We start from the raw sequence: 23,393 nt of genomic DNA, 5'->3' as shown, positions 1-23,393 counted from the left end.
TGGTATTGTATGAGGACAATCAATCGTGCATTGTTTTTGTACGGTCAGAGCGGGTTAATAGGCGATCTAAACATATCGAGACGAAGGAAATGTTCGTGCGGAACCTTTGTGAAAGAGGAGAGATAGTTTTGCAGTACCTTTGCTCTGAAGAGATGATCGCCGACGCGCTAACGAAGCCCTTAGGAACAACTAGAAACTTGAAATTGTCGACGCAAATGGGATTGCGCGGAGAGAACTTTTGTAGTACTACGGGCTAAGATTAAGGAGGAGTGTTAGCGTTTTGTACTATTTCGTAGCTTCACCTTAATAATCTTCCCCTTTCATATTTTGTATAAACTGGTAACACGGATGTCACAAAAACTACTTAATCTGTACCAACAGTCATGTGAATAAAACTAAAATGTGTTTAATTGTTTCCTCGTAGTAAATCGGTTTTTAATACGTTATTTCACGGAATTTCCCCACCAAATTTCCAATTAACCAAAAAGTCGAACCGACGCGCACTTTAGCATGATCATTCAAGCAGAAACTGTATATTTTAATAACCAACGAGAAAAACTAATATGTTCTTTTCTCAATCCATTAATACTTCCAGTGTAGGAACCGGTATGGTGTAGCAGCCGCTTCCCGATCCAGAGGTCACGTGTTCGAATCCAGGTTGGGGCGTTTTGCTTTTTTTTGCACGTAAAAACAGTCCTTTGGCCATAACTCCGAAAGGCAAAGTTCGATCGATCTAATTTTAAATAGGAACCAATGGGACTGCATTCCGTGTCGAATACAACTTGTTGCGAGCATATCGGATACCCAAATAAATACCCAAAAATGTGTCTCACATTTTTGTACACAACGTTTCAACGCCATCATTATTTCTTGGAAGGGGTGTCAAGGAAGCAATGCTTTTATTTGAAACTATGCAGTAAAAAAACATTATTAACAAAACTGCGGCTGGCACCTCCATCCAGAATCAAATTATTAATGTTGTTACAACTCCAGAGCACAGAGAAACAGACGTCTCACTCAACACATGCTCCATCGTTCACCTAACGGTTGATTTAATTTTTTGTAGGCGGTCAATCGGCCACCGATGGCGCTTCCATCGATTTTGCTTGTGTTTGACGTTTGCGCACTACCGCCATCTGGTTGCCGCTTGGCCACACACACTGTGATTTTAGCATTGGGCAACAATGTTTTCGTGACGATAATTATGATTGCATTTTGTTCTAAGTGAGACGTCTGTTTCTCTGTGTCCAGAGTGTCAAAGTCTACTCAATGAGCATTTCATGACACGATGGATCATGTCATCCTGGATCATATTTTAAGGATTGTTACCGAAACAGTTATGCAAACGTACGCTGCCAACCCCGTACTGCTAACCGTTAAATTGCTCCTAGAATTTTTTAGAATATTTTTAAAAAAACTTCCCGTATGCTTCCCCATGCAATATTTTTCAAATATCATCCTTCGACTTCTTCTTCTTCATGCAACCTTTAATTGTCAATTTCCTTAATATATTTTAAGAGCTCAATGAGCAACGCTGTGGAACGGTTCTACACAATAAAATAAAAGTTTTCCTAGTAATTTTCATATAGGGGAACAAAAAAGTCAAAATTTGGATCACTCTACATCATACTGCTTTCGGATGTCAATAAACGCACAATATAGACAGAAAAATATTTATTAAAGTTTGCGAGCCTTCATATCTGTATCATTAAATAACTTAATCTATTCTTTGTTTCTAGTCGTGTGTCAGTATGTAGGTATCTATTGTATGTTGTAGGTAATCATAAGTTCATAGACTGTATAGGGGGTTTTCCTCCGACTTTTGTGTGAATAGTTTTGTTGCAATAAGCATACCTTCTGAACTCATGATAATGATTGTACAAAGTTAGTTTCCAGAAAACTGTCGAGCTGCCGTAGAAGTACTGAATCTGGTCTATAAATACACTAATTGAACTAATAATAAACTAACTAAAAATAAAAATCAAATGCCTACAAACTGATTCGTTAATGTTTATACTATACTTCGATAGTGTGCGCCTGTGGTGCTTGATAATACTAAAAAATATAGCACTTTATTCTTTGAAATCGGCTTTTGAGTGTTACCTAATATGTAACATACTGCAATTCAAGCTACATTGGATATAAGGGCGAATGAAAGTTATGAGGTTATGAGGCATGCGTAGCTGTCAACCCCAAGTCGACGAAGAGATTTTTATGAATTTGATCCTTATTCCATGATAGAGCTTGTATTTAAACAATAACATCACAGACATACAGATATAACATTAGATCGCTTTATCACCTAAAGAAAGTCACAATGAATTCGTTAAAATATGAAAGATGATAAATCTCGAAGTGCTATATCTCTTTGCCTGGGATAACACTGTTGGCAATTAAATGTAAAGTTAGATTTAAAATGTGTTAATATAGATTTTAATTGTCAGATGACAGAAGGAAAAAAAAATTAAGGCTAATGTTGACGAAACCCGTAAAATATGTAAAGATTGATAAAAACTGATTGAAATGAAAAAAAAAATGTATTCTAAAATTTTTAGTTTTTTAAAACACGACTTCACTTTCAATTGCCGATTTAAAATGCACCTCAATACTGCAATCAGTTTATTTTAATTTTCTTAGAAATGTATAGACCATTTGATTTGTGCGTTGATTAAAAACAGCAAAATGACATTTACTAGATCAGAACATGTTATACTAAGGACACACAATGTTATTCCAGTGTGGTTCGTGTACAGTGCCAACTGTCAAAACGCATAGAGGAAAAATGGTATCATGGTACAGGGACCGCAGTGGAATCAAATGTCTGTCCAAGGTATAATACTCGAGTCGTATTATATACAATTGAAGTTTATACTTTGGACATACATCTGATTCCATTGTGATTCCTGTATCATGATTCCATTTTTCCTATATGCGTTTTGACGGTTGGCACTGTACTGCCCATACATTCATAACAGTCGCATGATTGCTTGATTTCCTATTTACATGGGACTGTTATAAGTTTATGAGAAGTTTAATACGTATCACGCTGGAATCACAGTGTTTGTACATGATATTATGTGTATGGGTGTCTGTATGCCTTTATGTTTGCAATAAATAGCTACTCTTTTTCTTTTTTTGATAATATAGTCATATGATTACTCAACAATTGTACATGTAGCTCAATTTATCTTCAAATATTATGTGTAGGACTGTCAACAAATCGATGTTTTGTACTACGTACTTTGCTGCAGGAAGCTCTGCGCAGTGAACTAACACTGCCGCTAAAGCCGTCGTGATCTAGGGATTCTGACGAGAAGGCTACGTGTTAGTTGCGTATTATATCATTGTTTTTTTTTATCACATTAAAGCATACAACAAAAATTTGATTTTTAATTTGTGTTTTTGACAAATTTAGCAGGGGTAAAAAAATTTAATAATTAAGTAGAAGATATTTCAACAAAAGTGTTGTAAGGATTCATAACGTTGTATAGCGGAGAAGGCGAAAAAGGAGAGATCGAAAGAGAAAAAGTAGAGAGAAGTATGAGTATTCTGATCACTGACAAACGGTCATTATGTACGAGTTCGGTTGACACAAAACTGATCATGCTTGCAGTTACAAAAAGTAAAACGTTAAAGCGAATAATTGTTGTAGTAGTTCAACAACAATAATAATTACCTATAAAAATAAATAACATTCGAATTTTACTTATTAATATGAACCTAATCGAACAGACTGAATATTTAACATGTAAATTGGTACGTATAAAACATTAATAAAAAATATTGAAAATTTAAAAAATATTTGTTGGGTTTATATAAATTAAACTGTTCTATACACTGGAACTAATTTACATAAGGTTTGGATGTATAATTTTATCTCGTTTTTGTAAAATTAAAATTAGGTGTGCTAAAATAATCTGATCAGTCAAAATGTGCATGGCGATGGTTCTCCCAACAGCTAATGTAACTCGTGCGTCATTTGCCTCCGCTGTGTACCGTGTTCGTGTTCCATTTGCACACCGCCAAAGATGGTACGCAACACTTTTCTATCGAAAACTACGGACATTTTCCATGTCTACTAATGAGCATTTTAAAGGAAATTAGATTGGTACGGCGTGAATTCTTTTCGATCGGAGCGTTTTGCAGAGTCCATAGCACATATGATGCTGCCACGATTCGTCTATCTGCTGGTATAGCTTTAAGAGGATTCCAGTGAGCCCAAATACACGAACCACTTCGATTTCTTCATGAGCGATACATCTCGTGTTGGGTTACATTAGCAACCCTATAACCAGAGACCGGCGGAGTGAGAAACTGTCGAAATGGCAACGTATGAAAATGCATGAAATCGTGAAAATAATACTAGCATCACTTGAACTTTTTGCTTGCTTCTTATGGATGCAAAATGTAAACAAGTCGAGTTGGAACCGCTTTTCACGGTTCGATTGGAAACAAGATGGCGTCTTCGCCGATCTCTTATTGTAGTATTTCTAGGTTACATAAGTTGTCCTTTCTTGAGCCTCTTCCTATCATGTATTTCGTCTCCAATTATTATGTGATGATTAGTCCAATCCGATAAGCTTCCCTCTCCAGTCTGATGCAGGCTTCCTCAATCTTCTCAAAGTTACGTTCCATAATAATATCTCTGTCATCGGCCAAATACCTGAATTAACTTTGTAAAAATCGTAACACTCATGTCAATCTCTGCCCTTCGTATTACTTCCTCCAAAACGATGTTGAATAACAGCAGAGAAAGACCATCACCTTGCCTTGACCCTCAGCGCGTTTGAAAGGGACCTGAGGATGCCCCTCAAACTCAAACTACGCACATCACCCGATCCATCGTCGCCTTAACCAACCGTATCAGTTTAACCGGAAATCCATGTGCGTGCATTAGCTACCGTCCATTGATTGTATCATATGCGGCTTTCAAGTCGATGATAAATTGATTATGTGTAGTTGTTTTCGCTGCATTTCTTCAATATCTGGCAGGGTTTGCAGAAATTATCTCAATAGATAACGAACAACGATAAAAGAGAGGCAAAAACTGTTCCGAATCATAACAAGCCATGATAACAAATTTATCAAATTTGTATACAAGTGCGAAAAAACAGAATCGGATAGGCAGCCCCCACAGAAAATGGTGATTCTCGCTTTGTTTTCGCTCCTTTCGTGTTGGTTACTGCACAGATGTGTAGAACAAGTTGAAATGCATCATCAGAGCCAGTGCTCCCCGCATTTGGAGCTTTCTGAAAGAAATTTATTATGGGGTATAGCATCCCGAATCAGTTCTCTATCATGACAGCTTGCGAAAAAAGTCTATCATGACAGCTTGCGAAAAAATTCTGATCCTCAGTCCCTGTTGATATTGTTGTTCTTAGATGTTCCTAAGCTGTCTTGAATTGGATCGCATCAAGCGTTCCAAATAGGAGTTTACCCCTGTGAAGCAAAACTGGGGGAACGGCGGACTCCGTTCGCTATATAGCGAGAAAAATGTATGCCAGCGTCGCTGCCGCAGACTACGAACACCAATTTAAAAGCATCGGTTCTATGCTGCAAGTGGTGCATACAAATCGCTCAACAATCATCTTTACAAACAATATACTGCATGTCGAGAGTATGCTTTCATTTGCTAATGATCTCATGATTCATGTTGTCATTAAAATTCTCCCCCACCCTCTTGTTGTCCGTCCGTTGGTGCGAAGAATCAATAAGTACTTCACGATAACCTTCAATCATTCTGCAGCCACTGTTCCAAACTTACTCTCAATGACCATCGTTCAGAAATCATGGAGTGCAAATCGTCAGCTACAGCAATGGTATTCAACAAGCTGTCACAGCTGCCAAGGTACTGAACGGTGAAATAGACTCTCCGAATCGTCTCGCAAGGTTGTCCCTAATTGCTTCTCGCATTCAAAGTAAAAGCACAGACAAACAGACGTAACAGCTTGAACATTTTTCTGAAAAATCCATCGCCCAACTCCGCTACCACCATCTTGCGAGCATGTTCCACGAAACAATGTTTCGTACGACATTGTCACCAGAAGGCGTTGGAGTGAAATGTCAAACTCAAAGGATTACGACGCTAGCGCCTATAGTTGTGAAACGCGCAAGCAATATAATTCAAATTGATCGTTGAAGTTATGGTCGATGGGAATTTCTCTAGTGTTACGTCTGTTTGTCTGTGGTAAAAGCCTCGAATGGATGCTTGCTGCGCCTTTTCGTCGGTTTTTATAAACCAATTTCTTCCACAATAAGTGCCTTCAATGCGCCGACTTGTTTGAGATTGGAATGTTTTCGTCAGTATTTAGACAAAAAAAATTAAACGTTATATGCGCCTATTTAATGTTTAAATAGTTTAAATGACATTCATTAAGACTTCTGTCGAGTGGACTATAAATGAAAGTGTCTTATATGAGTCCTGCATGAGACTTCCGTTTTTTAGATTTTCTGAACCACATCAACTGCTAGGTTTCCAAGACAAATGACCGTATATGCACCAATTCATCATGCAGCTAACACGTTATACTCAAAACGTCGTACACTGGTCTGAGATATGAACCATAATTTGCATCGATGTTGGGCGTCTTACCGCTGGGCTATGGAAGAACACAAGATACAACTTGCAAGATGTTTGCACATAGTTCAGACCCGTAAGCCCGAATCCCGGAAATCAGAATAACGAGACTAACGATGAAAACATTGAAAAGATAGACCGGGAAAACAGAATCGGAAAAACTATAAAACACTAATCTCATCTAGAGAAAGAGAATAGCAAAGGAAACCAACAACACAACCAACAGTTTACACATCGATGAGGGGTTAGTTAGTTTGAGGAAGAACCTTTGTCCGTCGGGGACCCCAGTGTCAGGCTGCTCAGGCTGGAGCTAAGATTGTACGGTCTCGGCGACGGGGGCATCGGTGTGTTCTCTTCCACCGGTAGACATGTTTCGACCATCGCCTCCAAACAGTTGACGAACAGCTCCGACGATTCGACCATCATGTTGTACTGAAATAAATGGACGATGTTAACGCGAAATCTCTTCGGCATGCCATTGGAGCTTACCTTCGTGAACGGCCCTGCGAATCGCCATAAGCCTCCAAAGCCACAACTCTGCAAGAAATGAAGAGGCTGCTGGGATGCATCTTCGGTTGCCAGCATATTCTGGATGATGCTTTGAACTGATGCCAGCACGATCTGATCGTTTGATACCGAGAGCACGTTGTTCACTTTTTGATCCAGCAAGGAATGACTACGATGATACGGAAAAGTCGTTAAACCTACATTTTTCAAAATAACCTAATAAACCACATACATCACCGGAAACACCTTGGGGAATACGACTGATCCCTCGGCTAGATACTGATACAAAACGCGCAGTTCAGCTTCGTCAGTGGCGTACTTCACCAGTGTTGCCAGCACCGTTAGGACCAGGGCTTGCGTCGAAGAGTCCGGCAAAACTTCCGGATCAAGCAGTACATTCGACTCGTTAGAAACCGAAGATCGCGATCCACGTTCCTGTTGAAAAAATGTGTGTTGGAAAAGCGAAGAATACTTATTTGAGAGATGTCATAAAATATTAGCCCGCTAGAAAAAGCAATCTACGAAGAGAAGAAAAGTAATATGACAGTCAGGCCTTTAATTCTCTCTCAGCCCTGCTTAGGGCAACGCTAAGAGCATCAGCAACTGTCACTCGTGCTAAAAAGTGTCTACTATTGAGATGTAGCTGTAAAATTCAAGTTCTGCATTGTTTGTTGCTGGTTTTGTAGTAACATACACACACGTACATACACATACATGTAAACACACATCTACAGAAGCGGGTGTGTTACACGTGACTATACAATGGTGAAGTGGTTTAAAACGGCAAGAACAAAATAAATTGTCCGATGTGACATCAACGTAACGTGATCTATTGCTTTCTGCATATCCAATACAAGTGTAATAAGAGACAGAAACATTAAGAAGTAAAACGAGCAGCGGTGTTGGTAGCAACAGACACAATGTGAAAGTGAGAGAGAGAGACAACGGTTACTTGATACCTTCTGGCGTTCGGTTATTCCGGCGGATTTCTCCTGGCGTTCCTTCGGTGTCGGAACGGAAAACGATCGTTGCGTCTTGAACAGCAGACGAGCAGTCTTTGAACACTGTTACGTTCCAGCGCGGTTTAACCAATCATGTTTTTGCGTTGTGTTATGACAACGGAACATAAAACGCAAACACACAATAGACGAATCGAATGGTAAATCAAGAAAGAACCAAAGGAAGAACAAGCATGTGTGTGTTGGATAATGTTGATAAGATTCAGTGTTGCCAAGTGTTTAGCCGGAACAGTTAAAAACGTTTATCGAGTTGCACATGCAGTTATTTGTTTAAGAATTACCCGATGAAAATTATACGTTCATTGGTAAAAAGTTGAAAAAAAACGTAAATTTAAAGCATTAAACAATTTTCATACAAATGTAAAACGAGTAGAGTTTTAGAATGGAATTTGGTGGTCAACATTAAAGATGACGGTGGTGGTTTTGGTAGTGGTGGTTAGTGACGTTTGATGGCGATTGATATAGCAAGGTTGAACAATCCAAACACACACAAGCATCGGTTTATTTTTTGTGGCGGGCAGGCGCAATGAAAGGAGGGGAAGAAGATAAAAATATCGAATTAAGCCACACGTAATAAAAATATGTTGAAATATGGTAAATAAATTGGGAAGGATAATGAATAAATTATGTTAATTTATATGTTTAGGTGAAGCGACTGACGACTATAGTTAATTGATTTTCATCAGAAATGTGTTCTGATTTGATTTTGTCTTTGATTAGCTTTTGGCCAATAGCGTGACCTATAAAGAAAATATGCCAAAAATTATAATCCACAATAAACAACACAAATGTGGCTTTTATGTAAACGTAATCTTATGTTGTCCATTGTGGAAAAACCTATAGCAATGATTCTGACTAAAATTTGAATAAAATGGCAAACTCAAATCCAAGTTTTGATCACCGTAAAAATCGCAAGGATGTGCCATTGCCCTGGACTCACCAGAGTATTGGCAAAGGTATATGGTTTACAAGTATCAGTACCTATATTCATCTTTTTTTTTAATCTTTATTTAAGTGATTTTTTATTTTTTAAATTAAGTTCATCACTGGCTATATTCATCTCATTAGGCGAACACACACTTGATAACCCACAAACCATCGGAAGGTTCAAATTATTGTCATCCAGTCATTGATAAGAAAGACAGCCACGTGCTCGTACCACCCCCCCAGTGAGAAAACCACCCACCGAGGAGAAAAAGCAGTCTCCAGCAGGATGGGGGAAGTATTTTTGTTTCAAAACTACATCATCCAATAGCGAAGACATAATTATATCCGGTTTAAAAAAAAACTGCCTTTTGCAACATTTTTTCCCAAGAGAGGAAATCGACGACTTACTCTCACGCTCTCTCATATATAAGAGAATATGATGATAAGGACGCATTCTACGCGCAGCTGGAACGTGAGTACGACAGCTGCCCAAGCCACGACGTCAAAATCATCATAGGAGATTTGAACGCTCAGGTTGTCCAAGAGGAGGAGTTTAGACCGACTATTGGGCTCACCGGCTGACGTACGAAAACGATCTACGACTTATTGATTTCGAGGCCTCACAATGGTCGAATTCGTCAAACTTCACGACATAAATCGGTAACTCGAAAACCATCAATGCTAGCGTTTTGACGTCTTCAGAAGAAATGATCTACAAGAAAAGATGTATTTTTGGTGTAAGCTGCCATTAGGGTGGTCCCTTCGTGATTTTTTTATTTGAATGTATTTTTTTAATCTTTTGAGCTAGGAGTTCATATTATTCTACAAAATTGTAGAGAATTTAATTCTAAGCATTTTTGCTTAATAAACATTTATTTTATCTCATATAGGTAATGTTTTATGACAAAATTACTAAATTTAGATAGGGTGGTCCCGAAAAAAAGTTTTTACCTTCCACTTTCATCAATTCAAAATATTTTCAAAAACAGTCTTAGCACTGCTTCACGGTTTTTGGATAGCACATCTTTTGGTTATATAAGAAAAAAAATTTGTCGAATTCCACGGGGCACCCCCTAGGATTGTGTCTTTGGGTAAGAAAATCAATCTCTCAAAATTTCGACTCAATCGCTTGTTGCATAAGCTATATAAAAGTTCATTTAATCATCATACAATGTTCTGTGAAATTGTTCTGTAGGATACCAACTGCCCTTTTTGCAATTCTGAGCTCAATCGAGCAATCAGAACCAATTTCCAGATCGAATGAGTGACGGAGCTGTATTTTCCTATATATATTTTGACTGAAATCCCCATACAAACTTCAAATCAATTGCGCCAGCTTATGCAACAAGCGATTGAGCTAAAATTTTGAGAGATTGATTTTCTCACCCAAAGACATAATCCTGATGGGTGCCCCGTGGAATTCTATAACTTTTTGTTTCCTGGGCCAGTCTAATGCGCATCAACGAGACGCACGTGGCAGGGGAGGCAATGTCAATCTTCCAACTGGGGGATATAAGACGGAAGAAAACAACGATCACGCAGTTACAGACGGGAGAAGACGAAATCATCGTCGAGCTTCAAGTAATCAAGGCAAATCTGTTTGATTTTTTCTCGAGTCTTTACTCAGAAGAAACAGCAGAAAACGACTGCAATTCAAACAACGGGGACGATTTTTCTTGCGAACGTGTTATCCCACCGGTGACCGGAAAACCCACTTAACAAAGCGTGCATGGAGGAGATACAAACAGCAGAAATTCTGTCTGCAATCAGGGCGAGCGCACCCAAACGATCCTCCGGTGCCGACGGGATCCCGCGAAAATTTTATCTCCGAATGTTCGATGTCATCCACTGTGAGTTGAACATGCTTATCAATGAAGCACTAGAGAGTCCACACAGAGTCGTAGGTATCCACATCAAGAAGCACTAGGCCGAAAGTTTTCCCCTGGAAAATTCGTTCGCACTGTTTTCACAAGCTAGGCTAGTTGGTGGTTAATTGAATGTCCTCTTTTGAAGACGAACTGCTCATCAGGAATAATTCAATTGTTATCCAGGTATTGTTCAATACGTTTCAGTATTATCTGCTCCAAAAGTTTACTAAGACTAGATGGCAAGCTTATTGGTCTATAATATGAGGAGTTGTCGGGTCTTTGTTGGGTTTCTGGATTGCAACGACTGTTGCGTGTTTTCATTTCGACGGGAAATAGCCTAACCGAACACAAGCGGACATGATTTTGGCTAGAACAATATGGGCTTTTCGATTTCGAGGCATATTTTTGAGAAAGCAGTTTCTTATATTTTTCTGACGGGTAAAATTTTTGAACTTGAGTCTTCGAATGATTTGTGCGACTTCCTTAGAATGAATCAAATAATCATTGACATGTGTTTGGTCAATGTGTATGATCGACTCATGTACTGCAGCGACAGTATCTGGATCATCTACCATTTATAGTTGCGATGTGCTTGCGCGCTCATGGCCAGTTGCTAGGCTTTCTCCGTGGATGAACATTATTGTTGTTACCTTCTTGGAGGAACCACCGGAGGAGTTCCTGGAGGAACAGCCGGAAGAATTCGTGGAAGGATTTCTTGAGAAATTCCGGGAGGAAGTTCAAGAGGAGTTTCTGAAGGAAGTTCCAGAGGAATTCTTGGATAAACTGCTGGAGAGATTTCTGGAGGAACTTTCGAAAGAATTTGTGGATGAACTTCCAGAGAAATTGCTGGATGAACTTCCGGAGGAATTTTTAGAGGAACCACCGAAAGAATTCCTGGAGGAATTCCTGCAGCAACAGCCGGTGGAATTTCCGGAGGAACTTCCTGAGAAATTCCCGGAGGAAGTTCTAGAGGAATTCCTGGAGGAATTTCTGGAGGAATCTTTGGAGGAACTACCGCTGGAATTCCTGTAGGAACTGCCGAAGGAATTCCTGGAGGAACTGCCGAAGGAATTCCTGGAGGAACTATTAGAGGAAATTTTGGAGCTTCCGGAGAAATTCCTGATGGTACTTCTGGAGGAATTCCTGAAGGAATTTGAGTAGGATTTCGTGAATGAATTTCCAAATGATTTACTGAAGGAACTTCCAGAAGAATTTTTGAAAGATTTTTGGGAGAAATTCTTGAAGAAATTTTCAAAGGAATTCCCGAAGAAATGTTCCAAAGATTTTCTGAAGAAATTTTGAAGAAACTTCGGAACTTTCCTAATGAACTCCCGAGCTCCGAACATTACTTCAGGAAGAAGAGGAACTTCTGAATGGATTCCTGGAAGAACTTCCGGACCAATTCCTGAAGAAATTTCCGAAGAAATACCTGAAGCAACTTCCGGGAGAACTCCGGAAAGAAACTTCAAGTAAATGACTGCAAGAACTTGCGGAGGAACTCCAAAAGGAAACTTTGATCAAAAGCCTTAATGAACTAGTGAAGAAGCAGAAAGGAATACCAGGGTAGATTTATCCATCCAAAAATAAATTCTGATTCGTTGTGGCTCATAAACTGCCAGTGCGCTGGTAAAGTCCGGAATTGGTGATCATATGTTTCGAATCAAAACAAACACGATGCCAAGCACACCACCATATCCAATGACAGATGGAACTGAAAACGTTTTTTTTTTATTCAGGGTTCGGGTTGGCACTGACCCAGGTTTAAAAACGAATTCGACATAATTGAATTTTAGCAGATGTCAGATGAAATGAGACTTTGAGCTGTTATTGAATGAACTGGTAAGTTGGAAGCATACAAGAATAATGAATATTAAGGTGACTCGGGGAGGCAATACACACCGTGTTATTTTTCCTATCTTTTGTCTTTTTCTTGCATTGTCACCTCGTAATTTCGGAGCGACGTATTTCGGCTTTCAGTTGTTTGATGTTTACAGTTAAATGTATCGGCATGTATATTTCGAGTAAACACGCTCGTAAAAACGTGTTACGACTTACGTTTTCAAAATTATATTTGTTGTAGAAAAAAATTAAGGATTCAATGATGAAAATAATGACGATTTGATGATTGTTCGTGCTTCCCATATCGCGTTAAGAATAATCGACTTGATGTGATTCCAACTATGTAAATCAAAATGAGAAAAATTGATCGAGAACTGATAAACCACGGTAATGTAATACTACTGCAAAAGATAGAGTCCCAATACTACTGCAAAAGGTAAAGACCCTTTGTTTAGTGCTAGGCTTTCTACTCCCTCGCTATTAAGAATAAATGAAGCAGTATGTAGTATTTCTCAATCTTTGAAGGAGACCTTTTACCCTTCTTACACCCTAAGAAGGGTATAAAGATCGCTTGAAAACCCGACTTTTTATCCGAGGCTCGGAGACCCAAGTCGTATATACCAATCAACTCAGCTCGACGAACTGAGCACATGTATGTATGTGTGTGTGTGTGTGTGCGTGTGTGCGTGTGTGCGTATGTGTGTGCGTTACAAAAATCTCACATCAAGATCTCAGCCGTCCGTGGACCGATTTACACGATTTTAACACTAAACGAAAGCTATGACTTTGTCATTGTACGAGTTCAATTTTTTTTGCAATCGGACATTTGGTTCCAGAGATATGTGAGAAATACGAACATGAAGTGCATTTTCAGAAAACTAACAAAATAATGTCACATGAATATCTCAGCTGTCTGTAAACCAATTTGCATGATTTTATCTTTAAACGAAAGCTATGACTTTGCCATTGAACCCATTGCATTTTGTTTTTGCAATCAGACATTGGGTTCCGGAGATATCTCTGAAATACGAACATAAAGCTTTAGACGTATCAACTTCACACATTGGTAAAATATGTCCCATCAAGATCTCAGTCGTCCTTGGACCGATTTGTGCGATTTTATCTTTAAACGAAAGCTATGTTTTTGTCATTGGACCCATTCATTTTTTTCTGCAATTGGAAATTCGGTTTCAGAGATATCTGTGAAATACGAATATGAGACATATTTTCAGACTACTAATGAAGAATTGTCACACCAATATCTCAGCCGTCTATGACCCGATTTGAACTCTTTTGGGCTTAAACAGAAGCTGTAATATTGCCATTTAAGGCGGCAAATGAAATCTGCAGTCTTTTTGTACTTTTTTAAAAATTGTTAAATTTCCAGAAATATCCCCTTTTAAGGTAGCCTCACACCTCGGGAATTTGGTTCGCGGATTTTTTCCCCATGCATTTTTGCATATGCGATGTTTTCGGAATTTGGACACGGAAAATAAAAATCCCGGCCCCATTTGAAATACACGGGGCTCAAAATCCGCTGGAAAATTTTCCCGAGGTGTGAGGCAGCCTTTACCCTTCTTACACCCTAAGAAGGGTATAAAGATCGCTTGAAAAACCGACTTTTTATCCGAGGCTCGGAGACCCAAGTCATATATACCAATCAACTCAGCTCGACGAACTGAGCACATGTATGTATGTGTGTGTGTGCGTGTGTGCGTATGTGTGTGCGTTACAAAAATCTCACATCAGGATCTCAGCCGTCCGTGGACCGATTTGCACGATTTTAACACTAAACGAAAGCTATGACTTTGTCATTGTACGAGTTCATTTTTTTTTGCAATCGGACATTTGGTTCCAGAGATGTGTGAGAAATACGAACATGAAGTGCATTTTCAGAAAACTAACTAAATAATGTCACATGAATATCTCAGCCGTCTGTAAACCAATTTGCATGATTTTATCTTTAAACGAAAGCTATGACTTTGCCATTGAACCCATTGCATTTTGTTTTTGCAATTAGACATTGGGTTCCGGAGATATCTCTGAAATACGAACATAAAGCATTAGGCGTATCAACTTCACACATTGGTAAAATATGTCCCATCAAGATCTCAGTCGTCCTTGGACCGATTTGTGCGATTTTATCTTTAAACGAAAGCTATGTTTTTGTCATTGGACCCATTCATTTTTTTCTGCAATTGGAAATTCGGTTTCAGAGATATCTGTGAAATACGAATATGAGACATATTTTCAGACTACTAATGAAGAATTGTCACACCAATATCTCAGCCGTCTATGACCCGATTTGAACTCTTTTGGGCTTAAACAGAAGATGTAATATTGCCATTTAAGGCGGCAAATGAAATCTGCAGTCTTTTTGTACTTTTTTAAAAATAGTTAAATTTCCAGAAATATCCCTTTTTACCCTTCTTACACCCTAAGAAGGGTATAAAGATCGCTTGAAAAACCGACTTTTTATCCGAGGCTCGGAGACCCAAGTCGTATATACCAATCAACTCAGCTCGACGAACTGAGCACATGTATGTATGTGTGTGTGTGTGCGTGTGTGCGTGTGTGCGTATGTGTGTGCGTTACAAAAATCTCACATCAGGATCTCAGCCGTCCGTGGACCGATTTGCACGATTTTAACAATAAACGAAAGCTATGACTTTGTCATTGTACGAGTTCAATTTTTTTTGCAATCGGACATTTGGTTCCAGAGATATGTGAGAAATACGAACATGAAGTGCATTTTCAGAAAACTAACTAAATAATGTCACATGAATATCTCAGCCGTCTGTAAACCAATTTGCATGATTTTATCTTTAAACGAAAGCTATGACTTTGCCATTGAACCCATTGTATTTTGTTTTTGCAATTAGACATTGGGTTCCGGAGATATCTCTGAAATACGAACATAAAGCTTTAGACGTATCAACTTCACACATTGCACAATGGTCGGATTCGTCAAATTTCACGACATAAATCGATAACTCGTATACTATCAGTGCTAGAGTTTTGACGTCTTCAGAAGAAATGATCTACAAGAAAAGATATATTTTTGGTGTAAGTTGCCATTAGGGTGGCCCTTTTGTGAATTTTTTTTGAAAATCTATTTTTCTAACCTTTTGAGTTAGGAGATCATATTATTCTACAAAGTTATAGAGAATTTAATTCTTAGCATTTTTGCTTAATAAACATTTATTTTATCTCATATAGGTGATGTTTTATGCCAAAATTACTAAATTAAGATAGGGTGGCTCCGAAAAAAATAGTTTTTAGCTTCCACTTTCACCAATTCAAAATATTTTCAAAAACTCTCTAAGCATCGCTTCACGGTCTTTGGAAAGCGCATCTTTTGGTTACGTGAGATGGTTGATAACTTCATTTTCAAGCATATTATAAGCGTTTTTTCATGAAAAAGTGATATTTTTCTAAGCTTTCTACTGCAGCTAGTAGCAAATATTAGCAAAAATTTCAATCGTACTCTGAAAGTATACATGCAGGCCCATCAAATCCATGATATTTTTTTTTTTATTATCTTTGTCCACTTTTGTTTGAAAATCATATTAATTTTTGTATGAAAAATCAGCTATTCCATGTAAAACACATAGGGGAACTGTTCCGATCTCCATCTCACTGTACATATATCCATCTCATCGCTAAACAAAAAATACGGCACCAAATTCGTCGCTTTTTTTGTCAACATGCGTGCTCACTGCTGAAAAAATCACAAAAATAATAAACAACCCAAATTCCTTTCCATTGCATTATTTTTGATGGGATGGAAATAGGAGCTATGAGATGAAGTGGTGAACCGTTCCCCTATACCATTTTTCTGTTTTTCGCAATATTTAGTAGAATCATTCTTTTTCGAAAATAAATAAACTTACTTTTTTGAACTACAGGACCGATTATCAATGCACATGGAATCACCTATAGTCATTGGAGACCCTCACTTAGAAACTGCGAAAATGGAATTGTTCTGTGAATCAACTTGAACTTTATGGTTTCGTTTTTCGCCACAAAAGTAGCGCTCTTAGGCATTTATTTTATGAAACAACTTTAAAAACAGTCCAGTAGATAAAATTTCAAAATATTTTTTTCGACTACTTTTCCACACGAGTGGATTTAAATATTTTAGATTAAGAACGATTCTTTGTGGGCTTTGTGGCCGTGCGATTAGCGACGTAAATCGTCTAGACGCATGTGATATGGAGCGTGGGTTCGATTCCCACCCCGGTAAGAAGGGAACTATTCGTGATCGAAAAATTCTTCACCGATCCACTGAGTATTATGTGTCCTGTCCGTTATCTAAGTGTTCAGTCTATACGACCTCTGGTCGAAGACTGTGTTTCTGTCTTTTATTCTACCAAATATTGGGAAAATCCTAAAGATGGTTTAAGTGTTCACATGAAATTCCTTATTTTTCGTACAAAACTAATATTATCATCCAACAAAAGTGGACAAAGATGGACAAATGAAATACCATGGATTTGATGGGCCTGCATGTATACTTTCAGAGTACGATTGAATTTTTTGCTAATATTTGCTACTAGCTGCAGTAGAAAGCTTAGAAAAATATCACTTTTTCATGAAAAAACGCTTATAATATGCTTGAAAATGAAGCTATCAACCATCTCACGTAACCAAAAGATGCGCTTTCCAAAGACCGTGAAGCGATGCTTAGAGAGTTTTTGAAAATATTTTGAATTGGTGAAAGTGGAAGCTAAAAACTATTTTTTTCGGAGCCACCCTATCTTAATTTAGTAATTTTGTCATAAAACATTACCTATATGAGATAAAATAAATGTTTATTTAGCAAAAATGCTTAGAATTGAATTCTCTATAACTTTGTAGAATAATATGATCTTCTTACTCAAAAGGTTAAAAAAATAGATTTTCAAAAAAAATTCACAAAAGAGCCACCTTAATGGCCACTTACACCAAAAATATATTTTTTCTTGTAGATAATTTCTTCTGAAGACGTCAAAACTCTAGCACTGATAGTTTTCGAGTTATCGATTTATGTCGTGAAATTTGACGAATCCGACCATTGTGCATTGGTAAAATATGTCCCATCAAGATCTCAGTCGTCCTTGGACCGATTTGTGCGATTTTATCTTTAAACGAAAGCTATGTTTTTGTCATTGGACCCATTCATTTTTTTCTGCAATTGGAAATTCGGTTTCAGAGATATCTGTGAAATACGAATATGAGACATATTTTCAGACTACTAAGGGGCCGTACACTAATTACGTAAGCAATTTTTCTGGGTTTTTGAATCCCCCCTCCCCCCATGTAAGATTTTTTCCATATAAATCAATTTTTATTTATATGGAGCGTAAGAAAATGGTCGACCCCCCCTCCCCCCATAAGTGCTTACGTAATTAGTGTACGATCCCTAATGAAGAATTGTCACACCAATATCTCAGCCGTCTATGACCCGATTTGAACTCTTTTGGGCTTAAACAGAAGCTGTAATATTGCCATTTAAGGCGGCAAATCAAATCTGCAGTCTTTTTGTATTTTTAAAAAATTGTTAAATTTCCAGAAATATCCCTTTTTTTATTTTGAAATCGTTAAAAGCATGATAATATCAGTTATTTTACATTCAATTGAAAGTCATATGCATAGAAATTGTAATATGTACTGGGCACACATAACCATTCAAAAGTGTAAAAAGGGTTGCGTTCACTGTAGGTGGATTAAGTCGGGTTTTAAATTGAAGTACCGCTGTTTATACCCTTCGAGAAGCTTCTTATACCGACTCTCAAAGGCGCTCACTTTAATCAGTTTCAGCTTCAACTGCTTCAACAAAAAGGTGAGATAATACTAATGGTGACCAGACCATGCATTCAGATCAAACATATTTTTGCTCCTTTTATATGAGTTCCGAACTTATTTTTTGTACAGAAATCTGATTTCATTGCGTTTGATATGTACCGCCTATAAAAGGGATTTCTTCCGTATTTTGTGTTCAGCTGCGTTTGTTGGAAAAGCCTTTTCCACCTAAAACCTAAGGATTTTTGCTTTAGCTCGAAGCTGTTCGAAGGCCACCGACGTTACCTATCAACACATGGGCCGGTGGACCTACGGCTTTTCTTTATATCTGAAGGAATACATTTTTCGTCTTAGAAAATGCCAACGACGCCTACTGAGATTGAACCCAGGCCCGCTAGGGTGTGAGGCAGATACGCTTACTACTCAAGCACCGGCTCCGTCTTATACTTTATAAGTTTTGCCTTTCTGCTATACTAAGTATACGGAAATGCTACGTGTGTGTGTCCAATCTAACCCCCACTGCCTGGCAGTGATGTTATGGAAGAAAGCTGTCTGTATTACAGTCAGATTAAATCCGGAAGTTTGAAGGTGCCAGCTCTATTGCAGCTCCAGTGACCCATTTCAGACTGGTATTTCATGACCAGTCCGAGCTCACTCTTACGAACAATAAGCCCCGCCTGTTTATGCTAACATTATTCAAATGTATACATATACAAACTTCTGGATTTACAATTCAGCGCATATTTAGTTTTAGAAATTTAAATCACAGTAAAAACATAATAAAACAATCTCACCAAATTCAGTGGAGTCTCGTTCGGACCATTAGTTAGTATCGTCACCGCAGAATGGACTTTGACTTGAATTGACTTTACGTTGCTCCACTTCTCTAATACTTTTTCGAATGATGCGAAATCAAACATCATCGAGGAAGGAGGAGCCCTGGGCTGAATCTTCCTAAATGCTGGGACGCGGCTTCACCATGTTATTTCCGTTATCACAGACTAGCAGGAGCAGGATGAGGTCGAGTCCATAAGGTCCGGAATCTTCCATTCAGCGAACGATCCAAGGCAGCAATAGGCCAAATTGCCACCGGAGCCGTCCTACTCAAATTATTCCTTCGAACACTATTTTTTTCAACCGTTTTCAACCGAGACACTGAAGACGACCACACAGTTGTGGTCGAAATACGTATCTGCAAAGATATTGGTTAAGATATTGGATTATTTGGTGGAATTAAATGGAGTTATTTAACTCGTCTTAGACGGTTGAACACATTCCACTAAAAGAGCTTAACATATTTTTTCCTACTATTTTTTTTTAAATTTCCGTCTGAAACTTTATAAATATAGGATACTCAGCAAAAAAATAATTTGGAAAATTTCAGGTTGTCAAAAACACCACCGATCACAACGGTCACTACGATCACTCTTCGGAGGAAAAAGTTAAATGTACTCTTTAATATAGACCAATGCAAACTCTTACTTAACCTCACTTATTTTGACAGTTCACAGAGCTTGTTTACAAGGTGTTAGAAGAAAAATCGATGAAGGGAAAATTAAAATTCATATTTTTAGTTTAAAATTGCTGAGATCCGAATATTTAAGTGTTATTCTTTGCATTCAACATGAAATCAATCGCAAAGGACATCTACATACGAATAAAATGACGAAACAATTTTATCAGAAACTGCGCCGGAGGCTAAGTCCCGGAGAAAAAGCTCTGTGAACTGTCAACCTACGTCATCATGCACTGGTCTATTTGCCTTGCAACAAAATGACAACTTTCGTGATCATTTTCCAAGGTTCTCATAATGTGAAAAATTTCTCCGCAGTACAAATAGCACGTGCTATCCGAGCATTCACCCCCGAAATGCACCACGTGGCGACCGAATTTAGAAAAATATCGAAGTAACTTTTTTTTCTGGGGATATGTTTTTCTTAGGCGACTATCTGGCGCTTATTTTTCGTTGCGACCGAAAATGAGTGGAAGAGTAGATGTTTTTATGAGCGGTACAGTATTTGAATCAAACTTATAATTGAAAAGTGAATTGATTTTCCTTAGTTTGTATAAATAAAGAATAGGGGACCAGGGGGCATTATGAACACCCGGGGCAGATTGGACACCCCCAATATTCTTGTTAATTCAATCATTTTTCTACTTTCAATGCAGCGAACTCTATAACTCTTTCGTAAACAACTAATTTATAGCGTAGAAGTCATTGTTTTATCTTCTTAGCGCATAAATTTGACAAAAAAGTTAGGATGTCTTCCAAATGATTAAAAATTTTAAGTTTCACCTCCCATAAAATAAGCTCTACTTTACCATAGAAGATGATTTCTCAATTATTGGTCATCCCATAGCAAAATTCTGTTATTTACAGTGCTCTGACATGTATTTGTGAGAAGTTTTCTTGATTTTTACAAAATTTCCAACAGTTTTAAAATGTGATCACCTGTTGGGGAAAACTGAACACTCTATATGGGGGTAGAACTGACACCTTAAAAATTAAAAACATAACCTCAAACTCATCAAGCTAGGCTTTCATATCGTGTTATCATGGTACGGAATTATAATTCGCTATAAAAGTTCCAGTACATGACATATATGATTGTACGACATTTCGCGGTAAAACATTCCGCGGTTAACCATTTCGCGGTCTACCATTTCGCGTTCAGTATCATATCGCGGTATAACATTTCGCGGTTTATATTATTTGGCGGTATACCATTCCGCGGTGAAACTTTTCGCGGTCAATACCAATTTGCAGGTTTAATTTTAATAATGTTAAAAGTAGTTCAAGAATGTGTTCTTTGGCTTTGTAAAGCCTCGAAATTCACCTAATTATTATGTATAGCGAATAATCATTGAGTTTACACCAGACTCATATAAATTCAAATCCCAACAAAAACAATGTTTTAAGCAAAACATATTTGCAAATACGACTACCGCCACCGCACCGGGGGTGAGAAAGAGTCATCGCTTTCACCGGCAGTCAGGAGGTCGAAAAGCAAAATTGTTTGAAAAGGTCTCTTATATTTTAATCTTCTTGCCCTCAGATGCATTCAATCCAATCTACAGGCATTCTAAGAGGTTGAAACAGTTACCCATTCTCACCCCCATTTTTCCCATTGTCACCCCCGATGACGGTATGCAAAGAATGCGAAACAACACACTTTGCCTTCTACCGGGCAAATGCAAACATTTAAAGAAAGCAAAACATAACATTTTTGCTTTATACCGGGCAAATGCAAACATTTAAAGAAAAGGAAACAACAGATTGCTTTGCCTTATACCGGGCAAATGCAAATATTTAAAGAAGGCAAAACATCACAATTTGCCTTATACCGGGAAAATGCGTACATTTAAAGAAGACGAAACAACACATATTGTTTTATACCGGGCAAATGCGAACATTTGAAGAAGACAGCATATGATATTTAGCCTAATACCGGCTAACATTTAAGGAAGATACATTTTGCCTTATGCATAATTTTCAGTCATTCCATCTTCTGAGTTCTACCAGCCTTTTAAGGTATTAAGACAGCGACCTTTACCATATGATATAGTGTATATTGATGACAAAGTTCACACATCTAATATTGACAATAATGTATATGTCTTTTGGAGATAACATAGAATAATGCGTAAAAGAATAGAGAAAAATACTTGAAATGGAAACGCAATGAAAGAAACGGCCGTATAAAGAAAAGAAAATTAATAGTTGGTAGAAAAGGTTGGCAAACTCTTAAAAATACAAAAAAAAGTTAAAAAGATGAGCTAAGCTTGAATACCGCGAAACGGAGCACCGCGAAATTGCAAACCGCGAAATAATATATACCGCGAAACGAAATACCGCCAAATTGTATAAACCGCGAAACAGATTACCGCTAAATGATACAGACCGCGAAATGGTACACCGCGAAATGGTTTACCGCGAAATGTTTTACCGCGAAATGTCGGACAACCGACATATATACCATAGAAGTCGCTAAAAGTCCACCAAAAAAGGAAGTGTTTTGTATAGATTTGGAAATCTCGTTGGCAAGTTGATCGGTACAACCCATTGGAAGGATTGGCGATGCCAGTAAGGTGGATAAGAGCATGCATAGATTATGCAATGCTTAGAGGAGAGACGATTGGGAAGGGATCTTGGAATAAGTGTGACGATCCATATACACAAAATCATATGCTTCATACAAAAAGTTCGACATACATGTATAAGGTCTGTTGGCAATTGTTTGCGTTACGTAATCAATCTTCTTCTATTCACCATGGATTTAAAATAGAAAACGACCATATGTGACCTCGCCTAAGAAGGGGGAAAAAGGTTTCGGATGTTGATGATCCAAACACAATTTTAGGTGTCTCATACAAAAACATGACAGGAAGATGAACAATTGGGTAATATTTTTGTTGGATGATCCATAAAATAGGTTACGATGGCATATAATCACGAGTAAGATAATTTTCTTCATATTTTATAAAGGTGTCCATACTGCGCCATGGGGGTGTCCAATCTGCCCGCTACCTTCCAGAGAGTAATGAAAAATCAACTATTATAAAATCGTCGTATTTGATTGAAATTGCCTTATTTTCAATACGATTCAAAACAGAACAGGTAGTCAACGAGTAATAGTATCACGTAATTGCTAGAAATCCGAATTATATCCAATTTAAATCACCTAATATTGATTAAAACCTTAGGGTGTCCTAAGATTTAGTATGTGTACGATTTGAATTTAACGATTAATACTTTCATTATATGTTGAATTGTTCCTGAACACGGCGAACTTCAACAAATCAATACTAAATTTTGAAAACGACTTCGTATACGGAGAGGCTTTAGAACTGCTCCAAAACCTGTTTTTTTTC

The 23,393-nt window shown here is 37.9% G+C and overlaps 1 protein-coding gene across 8 annotated transcripts in view; it reads right to left on the bottom strand.

The window, feature by feature from the left end:
• Positions 1-1,659: 1,659 nt before the first annotated feature.
• The window catches only part of LOC134219559 (neurofibromin), a 124,194-nt gene continuing 102,460 nt past the window's right edge, over positions 1,660-23,393 (bottom strand). For 3 of the 8 annotated variants that reach the window (XM_062698302.1, XM_062698304.1, XM_062698308.1), the window contains 5 exons: positions 8,044-8,148; positions 7,317-7,519; positions 7,067-7,253; positions 6,844-7,009; positions 1,660-3,318 (listed from right to left, as the gene is read on the bottom strand). In XM_062698302.1, coding sequence (XP_062554286.1) covers positions 3,191-3,318; positions 6,844-7,009; positions 7,067-7,253; positions 7,317-7,519; positions 8,044-8,148 — 789 coding nt within the window. In that variant the 3' untranslated portion in view covers positions 1,660-3,190. The remainder of the gene's footprint in view (positions 3,319-6,843; positions 7,010-7,066; positions 7,254-7,316; positions 7,520-8,043; positions 8,149-23,393) is intronic. The other 5 variants (XM_062698305.1, XM_062698307.1, XM_062698309.1 and 2 more) reach the window with 3 other exon arrangements.

Source organism: Armigeres subalbatus, chromosome 3, assembly GCF_024139115.2.
Source record: "Armigeres subalbatus isolate Guangzhou_Male chromosome 3, GZ_Asu_2, whole genome shotgun sequence".
Taxonomy (NCBI): Eukaryota; Metazoa; Arthropoda; class Insecta; order Diptera; family Culicidae; genus Armigeres; species Armigeres subalbatus.
This window is presented reverse-complemented; position numbering and strand designations above follow the sequence as displayed.